General features: G+C 45.9%; 1 protein-coding gene across 1 annotated transcript in view; it reads right to left on the bottom strand.

Moving 5' to 3' along the window:
• Positions 1-15,964, bottom strand: part of megf10 (multiple EGF-like-domains 10) — an 86,134-nt gene that overhangs the window by 22,162 nt on the left and 48,008 nt on the right. The window contains exons 8-11 of the mRNA XM_078271396.1: positions 14,461-14,597; positions 9,844-10,056; positions 6,073-6,247; positions 870-990 (exon numbers count right to left, since the gene is read on the bottom strand). Of these exons, the coding sequence (XP_078127522.1) occupies positions 870-990; positions 6,073-6,247; positions 9,844-10,056; positions 14,461-14,597 (646 nt within the window). The remainder of the gene's footprint in view (positions 1-869; positions 991-6,072; positions 6,248-9,843; positions 10,057-14,460; positions 14,598-15,964) is intronic.

The following is a 15,964-nucleotide window of genomic DNA, read 5'->3' as shown; positions in this document are numbered from 1 at the left end:
GCCAGAACTATTTAAAGGGCTCATATTATGCTCATTTTCAGGTTCATAATTGTATTTAGAGGTTATATCAGAATTACATGGTTTACTTTTCAAAAACACCATATTTTTGTTGTACTGCTCATTGCTGCAGCTCCTCTTTTCACCCTGTGTGAGACCTCTCACTGCTGTAACATCTTTGTTGGCAGTCGTACATGCTCAGTACCTAGGAAGATTACCATGGCTACAGCTCAGCTGTACATGTTTGAACCCGAGTGTGATCTCTGAACACACGCAGCATGTGAATGTGCCGGCCGGCCAGTAGTTATCTGTCCGTGATTCTGGGGGGGCGGTGCATTTGAAGGGGGGGTTGTATTTGTTTGGCAGTTGAGTTCAAATATCAACAATGTTTGCGCAGCATCACTTACTGCAGCTTTAAAGTTCAGAAGTAATTATTACGACTAATCTCTCTAGTTGAGGTCTGAGCTATTAACATTTTACTTCTTCAGGTCCCCTGGAAACAGAATCAAAAGACAGAGAAGAAGGGCTCTGATGAAGATGTAACTCTACATCGAAACGTTAGTCACTGTTTTGCTCCTTAAGTAATAAAACTATCAAGTAAGACATCTGTGTTGCACCGGCTATTTTTTGTTACTTTATACCGTTTTTGTCCTGCCTTGGTTGCACCGGATTGTTGTGGTCTGCAGAAGAGCAGAGAACTCTCCTTTTTATCTGAATAATCAAAAGACACTTTCAGACCACTGAGTTATCAGGTCTCCTCTCTTCTTTTCTCCTCTTCCTTCCTTCCCTCCCTCCCTCCCTCTCTCCCTCCCTCTCTCTCTCTCTCTTCTCCCTCCCTCCCTCCCTCCTCTCCTCCCTCTCCTCCCTCTCACCTGGTTTACAGGAGCAGGATCCATCCACAGGTGAGCACTGTGCTCTGTTCTTGCACGTGCAGCTAGAGGAGCAGTGTGCTCCGTGCATCCCAGCTGGGCAGGGGACTGAACAGTTTGGACCCTGGGCGGGTCAACACAGACAGATAGTTAGAACTGGCAGTGAATGTACTGTAAATATCATGGGAAAAATCTAAATCAAGGCTGAGTAAAGACAGGTTTGCTAAAAGATGGGAACCAGAGATACGGAGTAAAAAGTCCAATATTTCTCTCTGAAATGTAGCGGAGTAGAAGTAGAAAGTGGCATGAAAAGAAAAGACTCAAGTAAAGTACAAGTACCTCAACATTTGGACTGAAGTACAGTACTGGAGTAAAAACATTCCACCACTAAAAGCTACTATCAGCATATAAAATGTATGTTAGATTTGTTAAGCTTTCCTGCTTTTTTCCATGCCTCTGTATGTAATGTTAGTAGTGTCCCATCTGGATTGGGACACATTGGTGTATGACATGTAGTTCTAACAGCTGCCACTAGATGTTAGCAAAGGGCCATATTCTGAGAACTGATACTGAGTGAGCACATGGTTGCCCCCCCCCCCCCAGAAATATCACTAAAACAATGCTGTGTATTGTAAATAACATACTGATGTACCTTAAAATATCTGTGTAAGTAGTAAAAAAATACAACCCCCCCCAAAATGCTTTTAAAGTTTAGAAACATTTTGAGTCCCCCCTCCCTTGCCTCACAGTGGTTTGGTCCACTGCCTGCTGTACCTTAGGATCTGCACTGACTCCCAGTCACATCGGTAGTGACAGGAGTGTAGTAAGTAGGCTGTTCAAGGCTGTTTTATTCACATTAAACATCGGATGAAGTTCTTCTTTTCTCAAATAGAGTAATTAATGAATTAGTCACGACAAAAAGTTCGCTATGTTAGTGTAATATAATGTAACGTTACCTAGCTTATAGCTTGTTGGATAGAAATGCACCCACTACAACTAACGTTACCACGGCGATAAGCCTAACGTTATGTGCGTGAACTGATATTAGGATTAATATTGAAGATCTATAGTTGTGTTTAGCTGAATATGAAGTTAAGTGGCTGATCAGTTAAATATATATCCTCTGTCCCAGAAGAAACCTAATATTTATGTAGAGGACTCAAGATCATTTTATAATTATTATATGACCGCGTGGTGAACCTATGAACCTAACTCATATTTAGACATCTGACGTTAAAGATTTGTGTTGTTGTTGCCCAGATAAAATGACAGAGAAAAGAAAAACAGACATAAGATCCTTTTTCAGTACACCAAAACGCCAAGTAAGTACAATAAGTCCTCATATCAAGACTATTTGGTAACATCTTTATAAGAATGGGTGCTTATGGAAATACTAACGTCACTATGTCACAGGCAAAGGAGACAGAAAGAACTGAGGGACAGGGAGACCAGGGACAGTCAGGTGGAGAGTCTCAGGGAGACCAGGGACAGTCAGGTGTAGAGTCTCAGGGAGACCAGGGACAGACAGGTGGAGAGTCTCAGGGAGACCAGGGACAGTCAGGTGGAGAGTCTCAGGGAGACCAGGGACAGACAGGTGTAGAGTCTCAGGGAGACCAGGGACAGACAGGTGTAGAGTCTCAGGGAGACCAGGGACAGTCAGGTGGAGAGTCTCAGGGAGACCAGGGACAGACAGGTGTAGAGTCTCAGGTAGACCAGGGACAGTCAGGTGGAGAGTCTCAGGGAGACCAGGGACAGTCAGGTGGAGAGTCTCAGGGAGACCAGGGACAGTCAGGTGGAGAGTCTCAGGGAGACCAGGGACAGTCAGGTGTAGAGTCTCAGGGAGAACTGGGACAGACAGGTGTAGAGTCTCAGGTAAGTGTGTTGAGCTCAGTTCATATTTTTGGAGGTGTGTGTCTGTCAGGGTGAGCAGATGAGCTTCACCAGTGGCTCACTCATTTACATTATCCATTCATGCATCCATCTTCATCCGCTTATCCGGGGTCGGGTCGCGGGGGTAGCAGCTCCAGCAGGGGACCCCAAACTTCCCTTTCCCGGGCCACATTAACCAGCTCCGACTGGGGGATCCCGAGGCGTTCCCAGGCCAGGTTACAGATATAATCCCTCCACCTAGTCCTGGGTCTCCCCCGAGGCCTCCTCCCAGCTGGACGTGCCTGGAACACCTCCCTAGGGAGGCGCCCAGGGGGCATCCTTACCAGATGCCCGAACCACCTCAACTGGCTCCTTTCGACGCAAAGGAGCAGCGGCTCTACTCCGAGCTCCTCACGGATAACTGAGCTTCTCACCCTATCTCTAAGGGAGATGCCAGCTACCCTCCTGAGGAAACCCATTTCGGCCGCTTGTACCCTGGATCTTGTTCTTTCGGTCATGACCCAGCCTTCATGACCATAGGTGAGGGTAGGAACAAAAACTGACCGGTAGATTGAGAGCTTTGCCTTCTGGCTCAGCTCTCTTTTCATCTAACGGTGCGATAAATTGAATGTAATACCGCACCTGCTGTGCCGATTCTCCGACCAATCTCCCGCTCCATTGTCCCCTCACTCGCGAACAAGACCCCCAAGGTACTTGAACTCCTTCACTTGGGGTAAGGACTCATTCCCTACCTGGAGAAGGCACTCCATCGGTTTCCTGCTGAGAACCATGGCCTCCGATTTAGAGGTGCTGATCCTCATCCCAGCCGCTTCACACTCGGCTGCGAACCGATCCAGTGAGTGCTGAAGGTCACAGGCCGATGATGCCATCAGGACCACATCATCTGCAAAAAGCAGCGATGAGATCCCCAGCCCACCGAACTGCAACCCCTCTCCACCCCCGACTACGCCTCGATATCCTGTCCATAAATACTACAAACAGGATTGGTGACAAAGCGCAGCCCTGGCGGAGGCCAACTCTCACCTGAAACGAGTCCGACTTACTGCTGAGAACCCGGACACAGCTCTCGCTTTGGTCGTACAGAGATTGGATGGCCCTGAGAAGGGACCCCTCACCCCGTACTCCCGCAGCACCTCCCACAGTATCTCCCGGGGCACCCGGTCATACGCCTTCTCCAGATCCACAAAACACATGTAGACTGGTTGGGCATACTCCCAGGCTCCCTCCAGGATCCCTTGCGAGAGTAAAGATCTGGTCCGTTGTTCCACGACCAGGGACGGAATCCGCATTGTTCCTCTTCAACCTGAGATTCGACTCATCGACCGAACCCTCCTTTCCAGCACCTTGGAGTAGACTTTACCGGGAGGCTGAGAAGTGTGATACCCCTGTAATTGGCACACACCCTCTGGTCTCCCTTTTTTTAAAAAGGGGAACCACCACCCCGGTCTGCCACTCCTTAGGCACCGTCCCAGACTTCCACGCAATGTTGAAGAGGCGTGTCAACCAAGACAACCCCTCCACACCCAGAGCTTTAAGCATTTCTGGACGGATCTCATCAATTCCTGGGGCTTTGCCACTGTGGAGTTGTTTAACTACCTCAGCAACCTCCACCAGGGAAAGTGATGCCAATCCCCCCTCATCCTCCAGCTCTGCCTCTACCATAGAGGGCGTATTAGTCGGATTTAGGAGTTCCTCAAAGTGCTCCTTCCACCGCCCCTATTACCTCCTCAGTTGAGGTCAACAGCGTCCCATCCTTACTGTACACAGCTTGGATGGTTCCCCGCTTCCCCCTCCTGAGATGGCGAACGGTTTTCCAGAAGTACCTTGGTGCCGACCGAAAGTCCTTCTCCATGTCTTCTCCGAACTTCTCCCACACACGCTGCTTTGCCTCTTTCACGGCAGAGGCTGCAGCCCTTTGCCCCTTCGGTACCTTGCAACTGCCTCCGGAGTCGTCTGGGATAACATATCCCGGAAAGACTCCTTCTTCAGTCGGACGGCTTCCCTGACCACCGGTGTCCAACACGGTGTTCGTGGGTTACCGCCCCTTGAGGCACCCAAGACCCTAAGACCACAGCTCCTCACCGCAGCTTCAGCAATGGAAACTTTGAACATTGTCCACTCGGGTTCAATGCCCCCCAGCCTCCACAGGGATGCACGAAAAGCTCCGCCGGAGGTGTGAGTTGAAAGTCTGTCGGACAGGGGCCTCCTCCAGACGTTCCCAATTTACCCGCACTACCCGTTTGGGCTTACCAGGTCTGTCCAGAGTCTTCCCCCACCCCTGACCCAACTCACCACCAGATGGTGATCGGTTGACAGCTCCGCCCCTCTCTTCACCCGAGTGTCCAAAACATATGGCCTCAGATCAGATGAAACGATTATAAAATCGATCATTGACCTTTGGCCTAGGGTGCTCTGGTACCAAGTACACTTATGAGCATCCCTATGTTCGAACATGGTGTTCAGTTATAGACAATCCATGACTAGCACAGAAGTCCAACAACAAACAACCACTCTGGTTTAGATCAGGGAGGCCGTTCCTCCCAATCACGCCTCTCCATGTGTCTCCATCATTACCCACGTGCGCGTTGAAGTCCCCCAGCAGAACTATGGAGTCCCCGACTGGAGCCCCATGCAGGACTCCACTCAAGGCCTCCAAGAAGGCCGAATACTCTGAACTCTTGTTTGGTGCATATGCACAAACAACAGTCAGAGTTTTCCCCCCCACAACCCGCAGGCGTAGGGAGGCGACCCTCTCGTCCACCGGGTTAAACTCCAACGTAGCGGCGCTCAGCCGGGGGCTTGTGAGTATCCCCACACCCGCCCGGCGCCTCACACCCTGGGCAACTCCGGAGAAGAAAAGAGTCCAACCCCTATCCAGGAGTATGGTTCCAGAACCAAGACTGTGCGTAGAGGTAAATGACAACATTTCACATTACGGCACAAATCTATGTATTTATGTCTCAGCTCCGACTACGTGAGCGTCTCTGTGTAACGTAGAGTTCTTCCTGCGTGTCTCTACGACGTGTAACGTTAGACAGCCAATCACAGATATTATTAGATCTTGGTAGAAGCATGCTGCATGCTGACTGGCTCACTGACGCTGATGAGATTTACTCCTTAGGTGTTGAAATTGGGTATTGAATAACAAGACATTTTTCAATACTTGATACTTTAGAAGCTGCTAAGCGGTTGCTGCCTAAAAAGTCCTGAATTGGGTTCCCAGCCCTAATCCACACACTGTATAAGCCTCATGGATTGACACCATTTGTGACCTAAAGCATTCGTTGACATTGAGACATGTTAGAAAATGGTTTACCGTGAACCCTGGAGCGCAGATACACTCTCCGCTCACACTGTGGCAGTCAGCACCGTTCTGGCACTGGCACACCTGCTGGCAGGACTCGCCATAAAATCCTGGGGTGCACGTCTCGTTGCAGTAGAGGCCGGACCAACCCGGCTGACACGTGCACTCCCCTGACATTGGGTGGCAGCTGGTGACAAAAGAGGTACAAACTGTAGTTACATTACTTAGTTCATTAGTTTTTGATCATACTGTAGGTCTATTATTGGTCTATTATTGATTCTTAGGCCACATCTACACTGCTACATTTTCATTTTTAAGCAGCATTTTGAGACAAAAACATCTCCGTACACACAAGGCGTTTAGCTCCAGTAGCAGAAGTAATCTGCGTCCATATTAACATGTCTGACATCACATATCACATGACCTTTCACACACACTGGGCACGTGCGTGCCGGTGTAAACAGGAAGCAGATTGTCTGAAGTTACTCTGCGGTTGGAAATCATGGATGTAGAATAGAAAAAACAAAAAGTACTTTGGAGAAAGAACAACAACGGGGAAAAGTAAGAGCAGGGTTTTATTAGCTTGTCGTCGTTTCCAAATGTCTCCGTTTGTGTCCGTCCTGACTACAGAGCAACCTCACAGTTTCAAGCCAAAACGGGGCAGCAGTGTTTCCAAATGTCTCCTCTTTAGGGGCTCGGAAACACAAAAGTACTGCGGACGCCGGGCACAAACGTTTGTAAGTTTTTAAACTGAAACGTAGTAGTGTAAATGTAGCCTCAGATTTCAGTTACATGAACTTTCAGCTACTGAATCTTTATGGGCCTGCCAGGGCCAAAAGCAGGGTTTCTCAAAGTCCGAACCAAGGTCCACATCTGGTCTCGTCTTATGAATAGAATATCTTATGAAGTGTAACAGTGTGGAAATACATTTCCCATTGATCAATACATTGTCAAGTTATGTTGACTAATAAATCAACTAAAACGTCAGGAAAAGGTGACAAAAACATTGAAAAACGGGACAAAAGCGTCCAAAGGTGACAGAAGTAGTAAGTAAATAAAATATCACATATTCCAAGAGCACTGGGAACAATACAGTCTAATAGAAACATATGTCGCCCACTTGTACCGACTCCATTTCAATAGGAAATCTTTTTTGGGCATTTTTAGGCCTTTATTGACAGGTCAGCTGAAGACATTAAAGGGGAGAGAGAGGGAATGACATGCAGCAAAGGGCTGCAGGTCAGAGTCAAACCCGGGCCCGCTGCGTCGAGGAGTAAACCTCTATATATGGGCGCCCGCTCTACCAACTGAGCTATCCGGGCGCCTGGGAGTGTCACTTAAATGGCTCATTTGTGTGACATCATGTTGTGTTATTTAACCCCCCAATGTAGCACAAGTAGACTTTTATATTTCACAGTTACTGTTTTCCGTCAGATTTATAGATCTCCTAGACCTTTCCGAGCGTACTTAAAGGCAGCTTCATTTCCCAGAGAAAGACAGAAAGAAAAGACACAGAGGGACTGAGGGAACAGTTCAGAGCTTGTGTTTGGTGTATTTAAACTTTCTTGTGGCAGAGATAGAGGCAGTGATGTTTCCCGTTTCCTGTACGGGACTCTCACATCGCCTCAAAACACAGCAACAAGTCTGGCCTCAGCAGCGTGAAGTGGTTGCGTTTCTCCAAAAGTTGAGTTGGTCCCTGCTGCAGCCTAAACACACTACCCCCATTCAAAATGAATGGAAAGACCTGCGTTTTCACCGTGGTGTCTGGTGGCCGACGCAGGCAGTGTGAATGCAGGCTAACTGAACCCGGCTGGTACTACCAAATTTGAGACCAGGAGAGAGCCAAAGCTGCAGGTTTACTTTTTTTCATTTGTTACTGACGTTATCGGTATCTTATCAGGCTAATGAAATAATTTTGCTACGCTCTCTTTTGCTCTTCCCACTTGACATTGTATGATATTGCCACACATGATGACATCTGGTACAGTCAGAGAGAAAAAAAAACCAAACTCCCAATATTTTATAATAAGTTTGTTCTGAGAGGCTCTCTCTATTGATCCTTAAAGGTCCCATATTGTAAAAAGTGAGATATCCAGGTCTTATTTGATTATAAAGCAGGTGCAGTTGCTATATAAATAATGTGAGTATCAAAATGCTCAATCCACAGAGAAACAGGCACACAGCCTGTATTCAGAAACTGTGCCTTTAAACCAGGCGTCAGGACTTCCTGTACGGTTGTGATGTCACAACTGTACTATACATAGGTAGAAAGTTCTGCTACAGTGCCGTTACAGTCATTCTCCGGCTGCAATGACGGTGCAGAGACTCTGAAAGTGCAGATGCAGAAACGCTGACCAATCAGTGCAGACTGGGCTTTTTCAGGAGGGGGGCTTAAAGAGACAGGCGCTAAAACAGAGTGTTTTAGACAGAGGGGAAGTAGAATACAAGGAATACAAGTATATTCAGACAGACTCAGACAGTATGACATATATGATATAAAGTGTTTTTTTTAACATTAATGCATGTAAACATGTTCTAGTAGAAACCCAAAATACAAGTATCAACCAGAAAATGAACATAATAAGTGACCTTTAAATAACTGTGTAGGTTAGGCTCTGCTTGATACTGAAGGAACGGAAAGTCTCTATGAACAGGGTGGAGATGATCTGCAGTATCACAGGTGGGAGCTGCCTGTATTTGTTAGTGATTGTGTTGGATTGACAGCTGGCCCACCTGACACAGCGCTCCCATAGAGGAGCAGCAGAACAGCTGTTCTCTGCAGACACATGCCCCCGCCAGCTGTGCCAGCCTAACTGATCACTGCCTACTGGCCCACAACAGTCAGCTGTCTGCAGGGTCAACAATCACACTCACAAATGTCCTACTGACACCTGTTAACAGTTGGATTTAAAATATACAGATTTGAACACTAAGAGCAATATTGCAACATTTTACATTACATGTTATTTAGTAGACGCTTTTATCCAAAATGACTTCCAATTAAGTTAGAGGGAGGGTAACATGTTTTTAGTGGTGGGGGAAACCGGAGCGTCTGCATGGCGTTTTCTCTGGGAACATGCAAACTCCACACAGAAAGTCCCGGGACGACCAGGGCTTACTGTGAGGCCACAGTGCTAACCATTGGGCCACCGTGCTGCCAATTTAAGCAACTGACTGACAAAACTCAACTCTGTTTATGAAGATGTTCAAATGGGAAACATTAAATTGACCCCAGCCAGGGGCGTAGCTGTAATTTCCAAAGTGAGGGGGACTGATTGTTCAGCAGGATGATTTTTATTGAAAAGATCCCCTACCATTTGTCTCACCAAATCGCAGATTCCAAGTAGCCTACATTTCATATATGACTGATGGAAACGCTGACATTTGGGGGTAGTGTAGCGGGGCAAATGGCCAATTCTTTGACCGTAATAGCCCAAATTTGGTGGCCTCTGGCACATTCTAATGCCACTTTTCCATCATATACACAGATCTTAATTATTGCATTTAATGAGTTTTCCATCCTACATGTTTTTGTATATATTTGTATTATAATGTATATTATTTTATTATTGCCTATATCTACAGTATATGAGTCTATCAATCAACTGATGCAACCTGAGTAACATATGCACCTACTCATGGTGCGTTCAAATAAGTGTGGGGGACAGAGGGCATTGACATGTAAAGTGCAGGGGACATGTCCCCCCCGTTCCCAGTGTCAGCTACGCCCTTGACCCCAGCGACTACATGCGGGGCTAAGTTTGAACAGTATTTACTGCGTACCTGCGTGTGTTCTGGGCGGAGCACGGACACATCCTGTCACAGCGCAGGCCGTAGCGTCCTTCAGGACACAGTCGGACGTCACATATCTCCCCCGTGTATCCCGGCTCACACAGACACAGCCCGTTGGTGTGGTAGCACTTGCCCTTGTTCTTACAGCGACACGTCTTTGCACAGCCAGCGCCGTAAGTTCCAACTGGACACTCTTCCTGGCACCTGTTCACAGCAAGAGACACATTTCAAAAGGTGGATGTGATCAATAACAGCTGTCTATGTTGTACTTCATTATGTTATGGGACATACAGTATGAAGGGTTGCCAGGTCTGTGGTTTTCCCTCGGAATTAAGCTTCTTTTATTTGTGATTAACAATTATTTATTTTTTTAACATACAAACATACAACTTGCAACATGAACACATCCCACCCCCCTTCCCCCCCCCTCATCACCACTCACCCAGACAAAATTCAAGATCCTGTCCTCCAATCCAGGCAAAGGCAGCAGATCTGCAGAGTGCCTATTGCTACACTCTAAGAAATATCTGTGTATTAACAGTGGTATGTCTGTATATTTTAACAGAAATTGTCCATAGAAGTGGTTCACAGTTGTGTTTCTGTTTATTTACATTTCGAATTGCATCATGGGACTTTCATCTGTGCTCCGACAACTGGCATAGTTATTAACGTTTACCTAGCTATTCACAACCATTACCATGAATTATTAACCAGCACTTGGATTAGCAAGAGTCAAAAGCGGCAAAAAAAGTGTTCAAAGCAATGAAAAAAGTGTTGAAAAAAGCCTTGAAACAAGCGTAAAAAAATTGAAAACTGAATTAATTAATTAATAATTAAAAATTATATTTCAGGGGGGCCGGTGTGACCCCCTTGTACATGTCTGGTTGGCTCACCAAACACTAGGAATCCACCTCTGGGGACCAGGAATATCCAACCAATCACAATGTTGAGAAATCTAGCCCTAGAACAGTGTTGGCCTACACAATAACTAAGACTGCATTTACATCGCTATGTTTTGGTTTATAAAGGAAAATCTTCTGCTACGTTTCTCATTCCCCCTGCTCTGGTGTTTCCCCCTCTCATTCCCCCTGCTCTGGTGTTTCCCCTCTCATCCCCCCTGCTCTGGTGTTTCCCCTCTCATTCCCCCTGCTCTGGTGTTTCCCCCTCTCATTCCCCCTGCTCTGGTGTTTCCCCCCTCTCATTCCCCCTGCTCTGGTGTTTTACCCCTCTCATTCCCCCCTGCTCTGGTGTTTCCCCCTCTCATTCCCCCTGCTCTGGTGTTTCCCCTCTCATCCCCCCTGCTCTGGTGTTTCCCCTCTCATTCCCCCTGCTCTGGTGTTTCCCCCTCTCATTCCCCCTGCTCTGGTGTTTCCCCCCTCTCATTCCCCCTGCTCTGGTGTTTCCCTCCCTCTCATTCCCCCCTGCTCTGGTGTTTCCCCCTCTCATTCCCCCTGCTCTGGTGTTTCCCCTCTCATTCCCCCTGCTCTGGTGTTCCCCCCTCTCATTCCCCCTGCTCTGGTGTTTCCCCCTCTCATTCCCCCTGCTCTGGTGTTTCATGAGCCCCTAAAGCGGAGACATTAGGAAACACTTCTGACCCGTTTTGGTTCTGAATCTGCGGAGGTTGTGTTTCAAACGGAGACCTTTGACAACACCGACACTGACGCCAACGTTTCTCCTCCTGATTGGTTCTTATTGGTCACGACATCTCCTTCTCTGAGACTAAAGCTACTAACATTACCATGGCAACTACCAGCAGTGGGCGGAGTCTCCACGCTGCCTCCTGTTTATGCCCAGTATACCAGAATGTTGATGAGATATGAGGTTTGGGCGTGTTAGTTGACAGAGATTAGTTCTTCTACTGGAGATTAAAACATGGAGATCGCTTTTGGCTCAAAACTTGAAAACCAAAACGTAGAAATGTAAATGTAGCCTAAAATACATCATGATTCAACGTCCACCGGTGAGTGTAGTGTCATGGAGTTTGCACTAGTTGGATCCACCACTCACTGCTGCCAGCAGTAAAAAAGCTCTGCGGTGGTTCCATGGCTTACTGAATCACAGAGCTTCAGCTAATGGGGCTGCAGCTAAGCTAAACAAACCATCTGCAAACAAACAGTTTGAAAATGAATGCAGTGGGTCCTCATTACCTCTTCCATAGTTACAGTACAAACATATACCAGTCCAACCACCAAATCAAGCTGAAAAAGAAATGCCCTCTTCCAGTCCCATCATTTAGAGCAGGCAAGGAGAAGAAAAAGGACAAATAGTGTGTGTTTAAAAGATTTTACAGAAGCTTCACTTGACAGTTAATGTTGTTGTCTCTGATACTTTAACACCATATTTTATCATCTACATTCTTGCAAACCACTGTCAAACAGCCAGCGTTGGAAGAAGTATTCAAATCCTTTACTTAAGTAAAAGTACTAATACCACACCGCAAAAATACTCTGTTACAGCAGAAGTCCTGCGTTGAAAATGTTTGGTTGAAAAGGCTTATTTCTATCTTTTTATAATGCTACTTAGGTAAAGGTCTGTAAGTATCATCAGGAAAATGTAGTTTAAGTATTACAAGTAAAGAACTCTCCTCCCATTTTAGAAAGTGGAAAGGATCCAAACAGTTGTGTGTTTAATGGTCTAAAAGTAACTAAAGCTGTAACAGATGAATGTAGTGGAGTAAAAAGTACAATATTTCTCTCTAAAATGTAGCGGAGTAGAAGTAGAAAGTGGCATGAAAAGAAAAGTACAAGTACCTCAACATTTGGACTGAAGTACAGTACTGGAGTAAATGTACTTAGTTACATTCCAACACTGCCAAACACTGTGGTGTTCCTTCCTCCAAGGGACAGATATTGGGTTCGGGCGTGGCATGGCCAGCCCAGTTTTAAGGAGCGCTATATTGTGACGTTTGGCTTCCCTTAAACATTCATGAAAGGCCACTTGGACGGGCTATTCCTGTCTCGTCATTGGTCTGCTAAAGTATATAGTGTGCTCTTTGATATTGCTAATTATACGGGCGAAAGCCATGCATGGCGCTAGGATTTGTCTGTGAAAACACTGACTGGGCTTCCTGGTTTTGGTTTTGCTCTTCTCTCTGGAGGATGTGGAAGATTTAAGCAGACACAGATGATTTGGTTTGTGGTTGGTTTGTTTTACTCCTCAGAATGTCATAATCAGGTCCAGAGGGGACAACAAGGTCATGGGGGTCGAGGTGCACGCGCCATAAAATGACGTCACCACGGCTGTCGATTCAAGCAGGAAGGACCCGCAAGCTGTCGCAGCGCGTGGTCGTGCACCTCTGAATTTTTGTAACTACGCGCCCCACTGCACGGGCTGCGCTTTCAGTTCAACGCGGTCGGCTGGGAAGAACTGGTTCGTCTGTACAAAAATCTGTATGATTCTCCAGGTACAGACCACAGAGAGTCCAACATCCTAAATATTTGGTCAGAGAGAGACACCACACTGGGAAAAGAAGAAACATTTAGCTGGATAGTGTGGAAAAACACGAGAGATCGTTTTATCAAAGCTAATAAACGGCTTCTTGGAAAGAGTGTTCTTCACAGGCAGACAGTCATTTAGATTTGGAGATGAACACCAGTCACGTCAATGATTAGAGGAGATAAATGTAATGTTTCGTGGTACGTCGGTGTTTAACATGGATGTGTTTCCTACTGTTGCCAGGCAGCGCTCTCCTTTCCTTCCGGTTTCTTCTCTACTAGTTCTTGCTCATTCACAGATTATTTTGTCTGTACGCCCTCTGGTGTTTCGGAGAGTAGTGCAACAAACAATGCGTTGAGCATAAGCGTCTCTGTGCGTGCTCGTAGGGCGCCATCTCTAGCCCGTGCACGGTGTCGAGCACGAGTATATATGAGCTGGGACACATCGCCAGAGACCCTCAGAGATTCTTTGTGTTAGCTGAAGGAAAATACCAGCAGAAAACTGCACTTTATAACGTATGTTAACTGTAACTGTCATTCTTTTTTTAGTGGTGCCAAGTATTCAACTTCTTCAATACAAACATGTAAAATGGAAATTTCTTTCATTTCATTTAAATTCAACAAGCAGTTTGTTGTATTTTAGCAGAATACTGAAAGCAGCAGAACTGAGTACACTTTAATATCGGTTTATTTAAGTACCGATATTAAATAATAGAGCTATTGCGATATTCAACAACGTTATCATGTATTGCATATTGTCGTCGTACGGTGCAGTGCTAGCCCACACACAACCCAGTGCAGCCAGCCTTCTCTTTACTAGGCACACGTTATGTCAGGGAATGTCAGTCTGTGTCATTCTCATGACAGTTACCCTGTAGCAGAACATTTTCCCTAAAAATCATTGAAATGGTGACATGCTATTCTATCTTTTGGGGAAATGCCTCTGCAACTTTGAAATTTCACATGAATGTGCTGAAAAGCCGTTTTCCACCAACAGCTATATGCGACATGCATTCGTGACTCAGAGCTGTGTAAAGAGTCTCAAAACTCCATACACACATACAAACACAAACACAAACACACGCACACACACACACCTCATGTGCAGGTGAACCATGCACACACATTTAACAATCTGTAAATGATGCAAAACCACAACCAAGGTTGCTCTTACCGTTCTCCCGTGTATCCAGGGCTGCAGAGACACTGTCCAGTGGACAACACACAGAAGCCGTTGTTGTGACACTGACATTCCTGGGAACAGTTTTGTCCAAATCTCCCCTCTGGACATGGCTGTCCACACACTGTACCCTGCACACAGTAGCGACAACTTACATACAGTATCTATGCTGTTCATCATGTGACGCTTTGAATAGATGCTTTAATGGTTTCTACGAACTGATGTTCCTAATCCTGGATACAGCTCCCTGTTCTGTAGTGTAGTCTATAACTTCAAAGACAAACTCTTTCTGACAAGAATTCAGAGCTCCTTCCACATTATGACCTCAAGGTACTGATTGTAGGAGACTTTGATATGCATGGCGCCTTTCTTGAATCTCTGGGACTCTTAACTTCATCACATGTGTGAAAGGAGCTGCTCGTTCCCCGACTCGTATCACGACTCTCCTCTCCTCTGGTTCAGCTCATACTGACATGTTATCAGAGCGTGTCGAAGGATTTCCCAGGTCTTGTACACCATCTTTATTCTGCTCGTGTCATGCCCAGTCTGCTACTAGTTATGCCCTTAGTGTGATTTCACTGTCACTGTGTATTAATAAAAAATTTGCCTTTTATAGGATTTATTATCAGTCAGTTTATTTTTATACTGTTATACTGTCTCGTTTTATACTGCTTTTTATCTTGTTTTGAATTAGTTTATTTTTCCGGAGATTTATTGTTGAAGTAAAAGCCATGGAAGTCCTGGTTGTGTGTATCGGGGGTGGCTTCTGCTGTGCCCCTGCAGACTTGCGGTGCACCGCGAAATTTATTTACAGTCTGCATGTGGCGTCTCCATGCATTCCTTGTGAGACTGGCTATGGCGAACTGTGGAGACCTACTGTCACTGGTCTCCTGTGTTACTTACCAGGTAATAAACAGCTGGTTGAAGAATGTTTCATCGATATACACAACGCACGAGAGTATACAACCGCTACATTAGCACCTCTGACTTCACATAGTTTATTAACAAGAATGGGAACAGTGTTTGATTCACAGCTGAAATTCAGTGAGAACAGACTGTAGAGGGGACAGCAGAGAATCTGCTAGGGAAGATAAACTCTTTCGGTGTCTGTAAGGACATATTATGTATCTTTTATCAAACTTTTAACTTTCTCATTTGTGTGCCGGTTTAATGGGGCGTCTGTGGAGGACAAAATGGTCTGTTAAACATTGTTACGGTCTACTCCAAGATCACTGAAGTCCAGCGGAAAGACCTCAGCTCTCTGCGGAAGAAACGAGTAGGGCGGAGCTATTATGTTCCTGCACGGAAAACTAATCAGTATGCAAATTCTTTCATTCCTTCAGCCATCAGGCTACTGAACACAAAGCGCTGATCTATGCTCTTGTTGCCACTGGCATGTTGATGTGGATGCTGATTTATTACATGGATGGGATAGAGTGTGAACATTATTAAAAAAGTGTTCTGAATATTGTTAATTCATTTCAGGTGCTTTTGCTCA

The sequence above is a fragment of the Sander vitreus genome, chromosome 16, assembly GCF_031162955.1.
Source record: "Sander vitreus isolate 19-12246 chromosome 16, sanVit1, whole genome shotgun sequence".
Classification (NCBI taxonomy): domain Eukaryota; kingdom Metazoa; phylum Chordata; class Actinopteri; order Perciformes; family Percidae; genus Sander; species Sander vitreus.
This window is presented reverse-complemented; position numbering and strand designations above follow the sequence as displayed.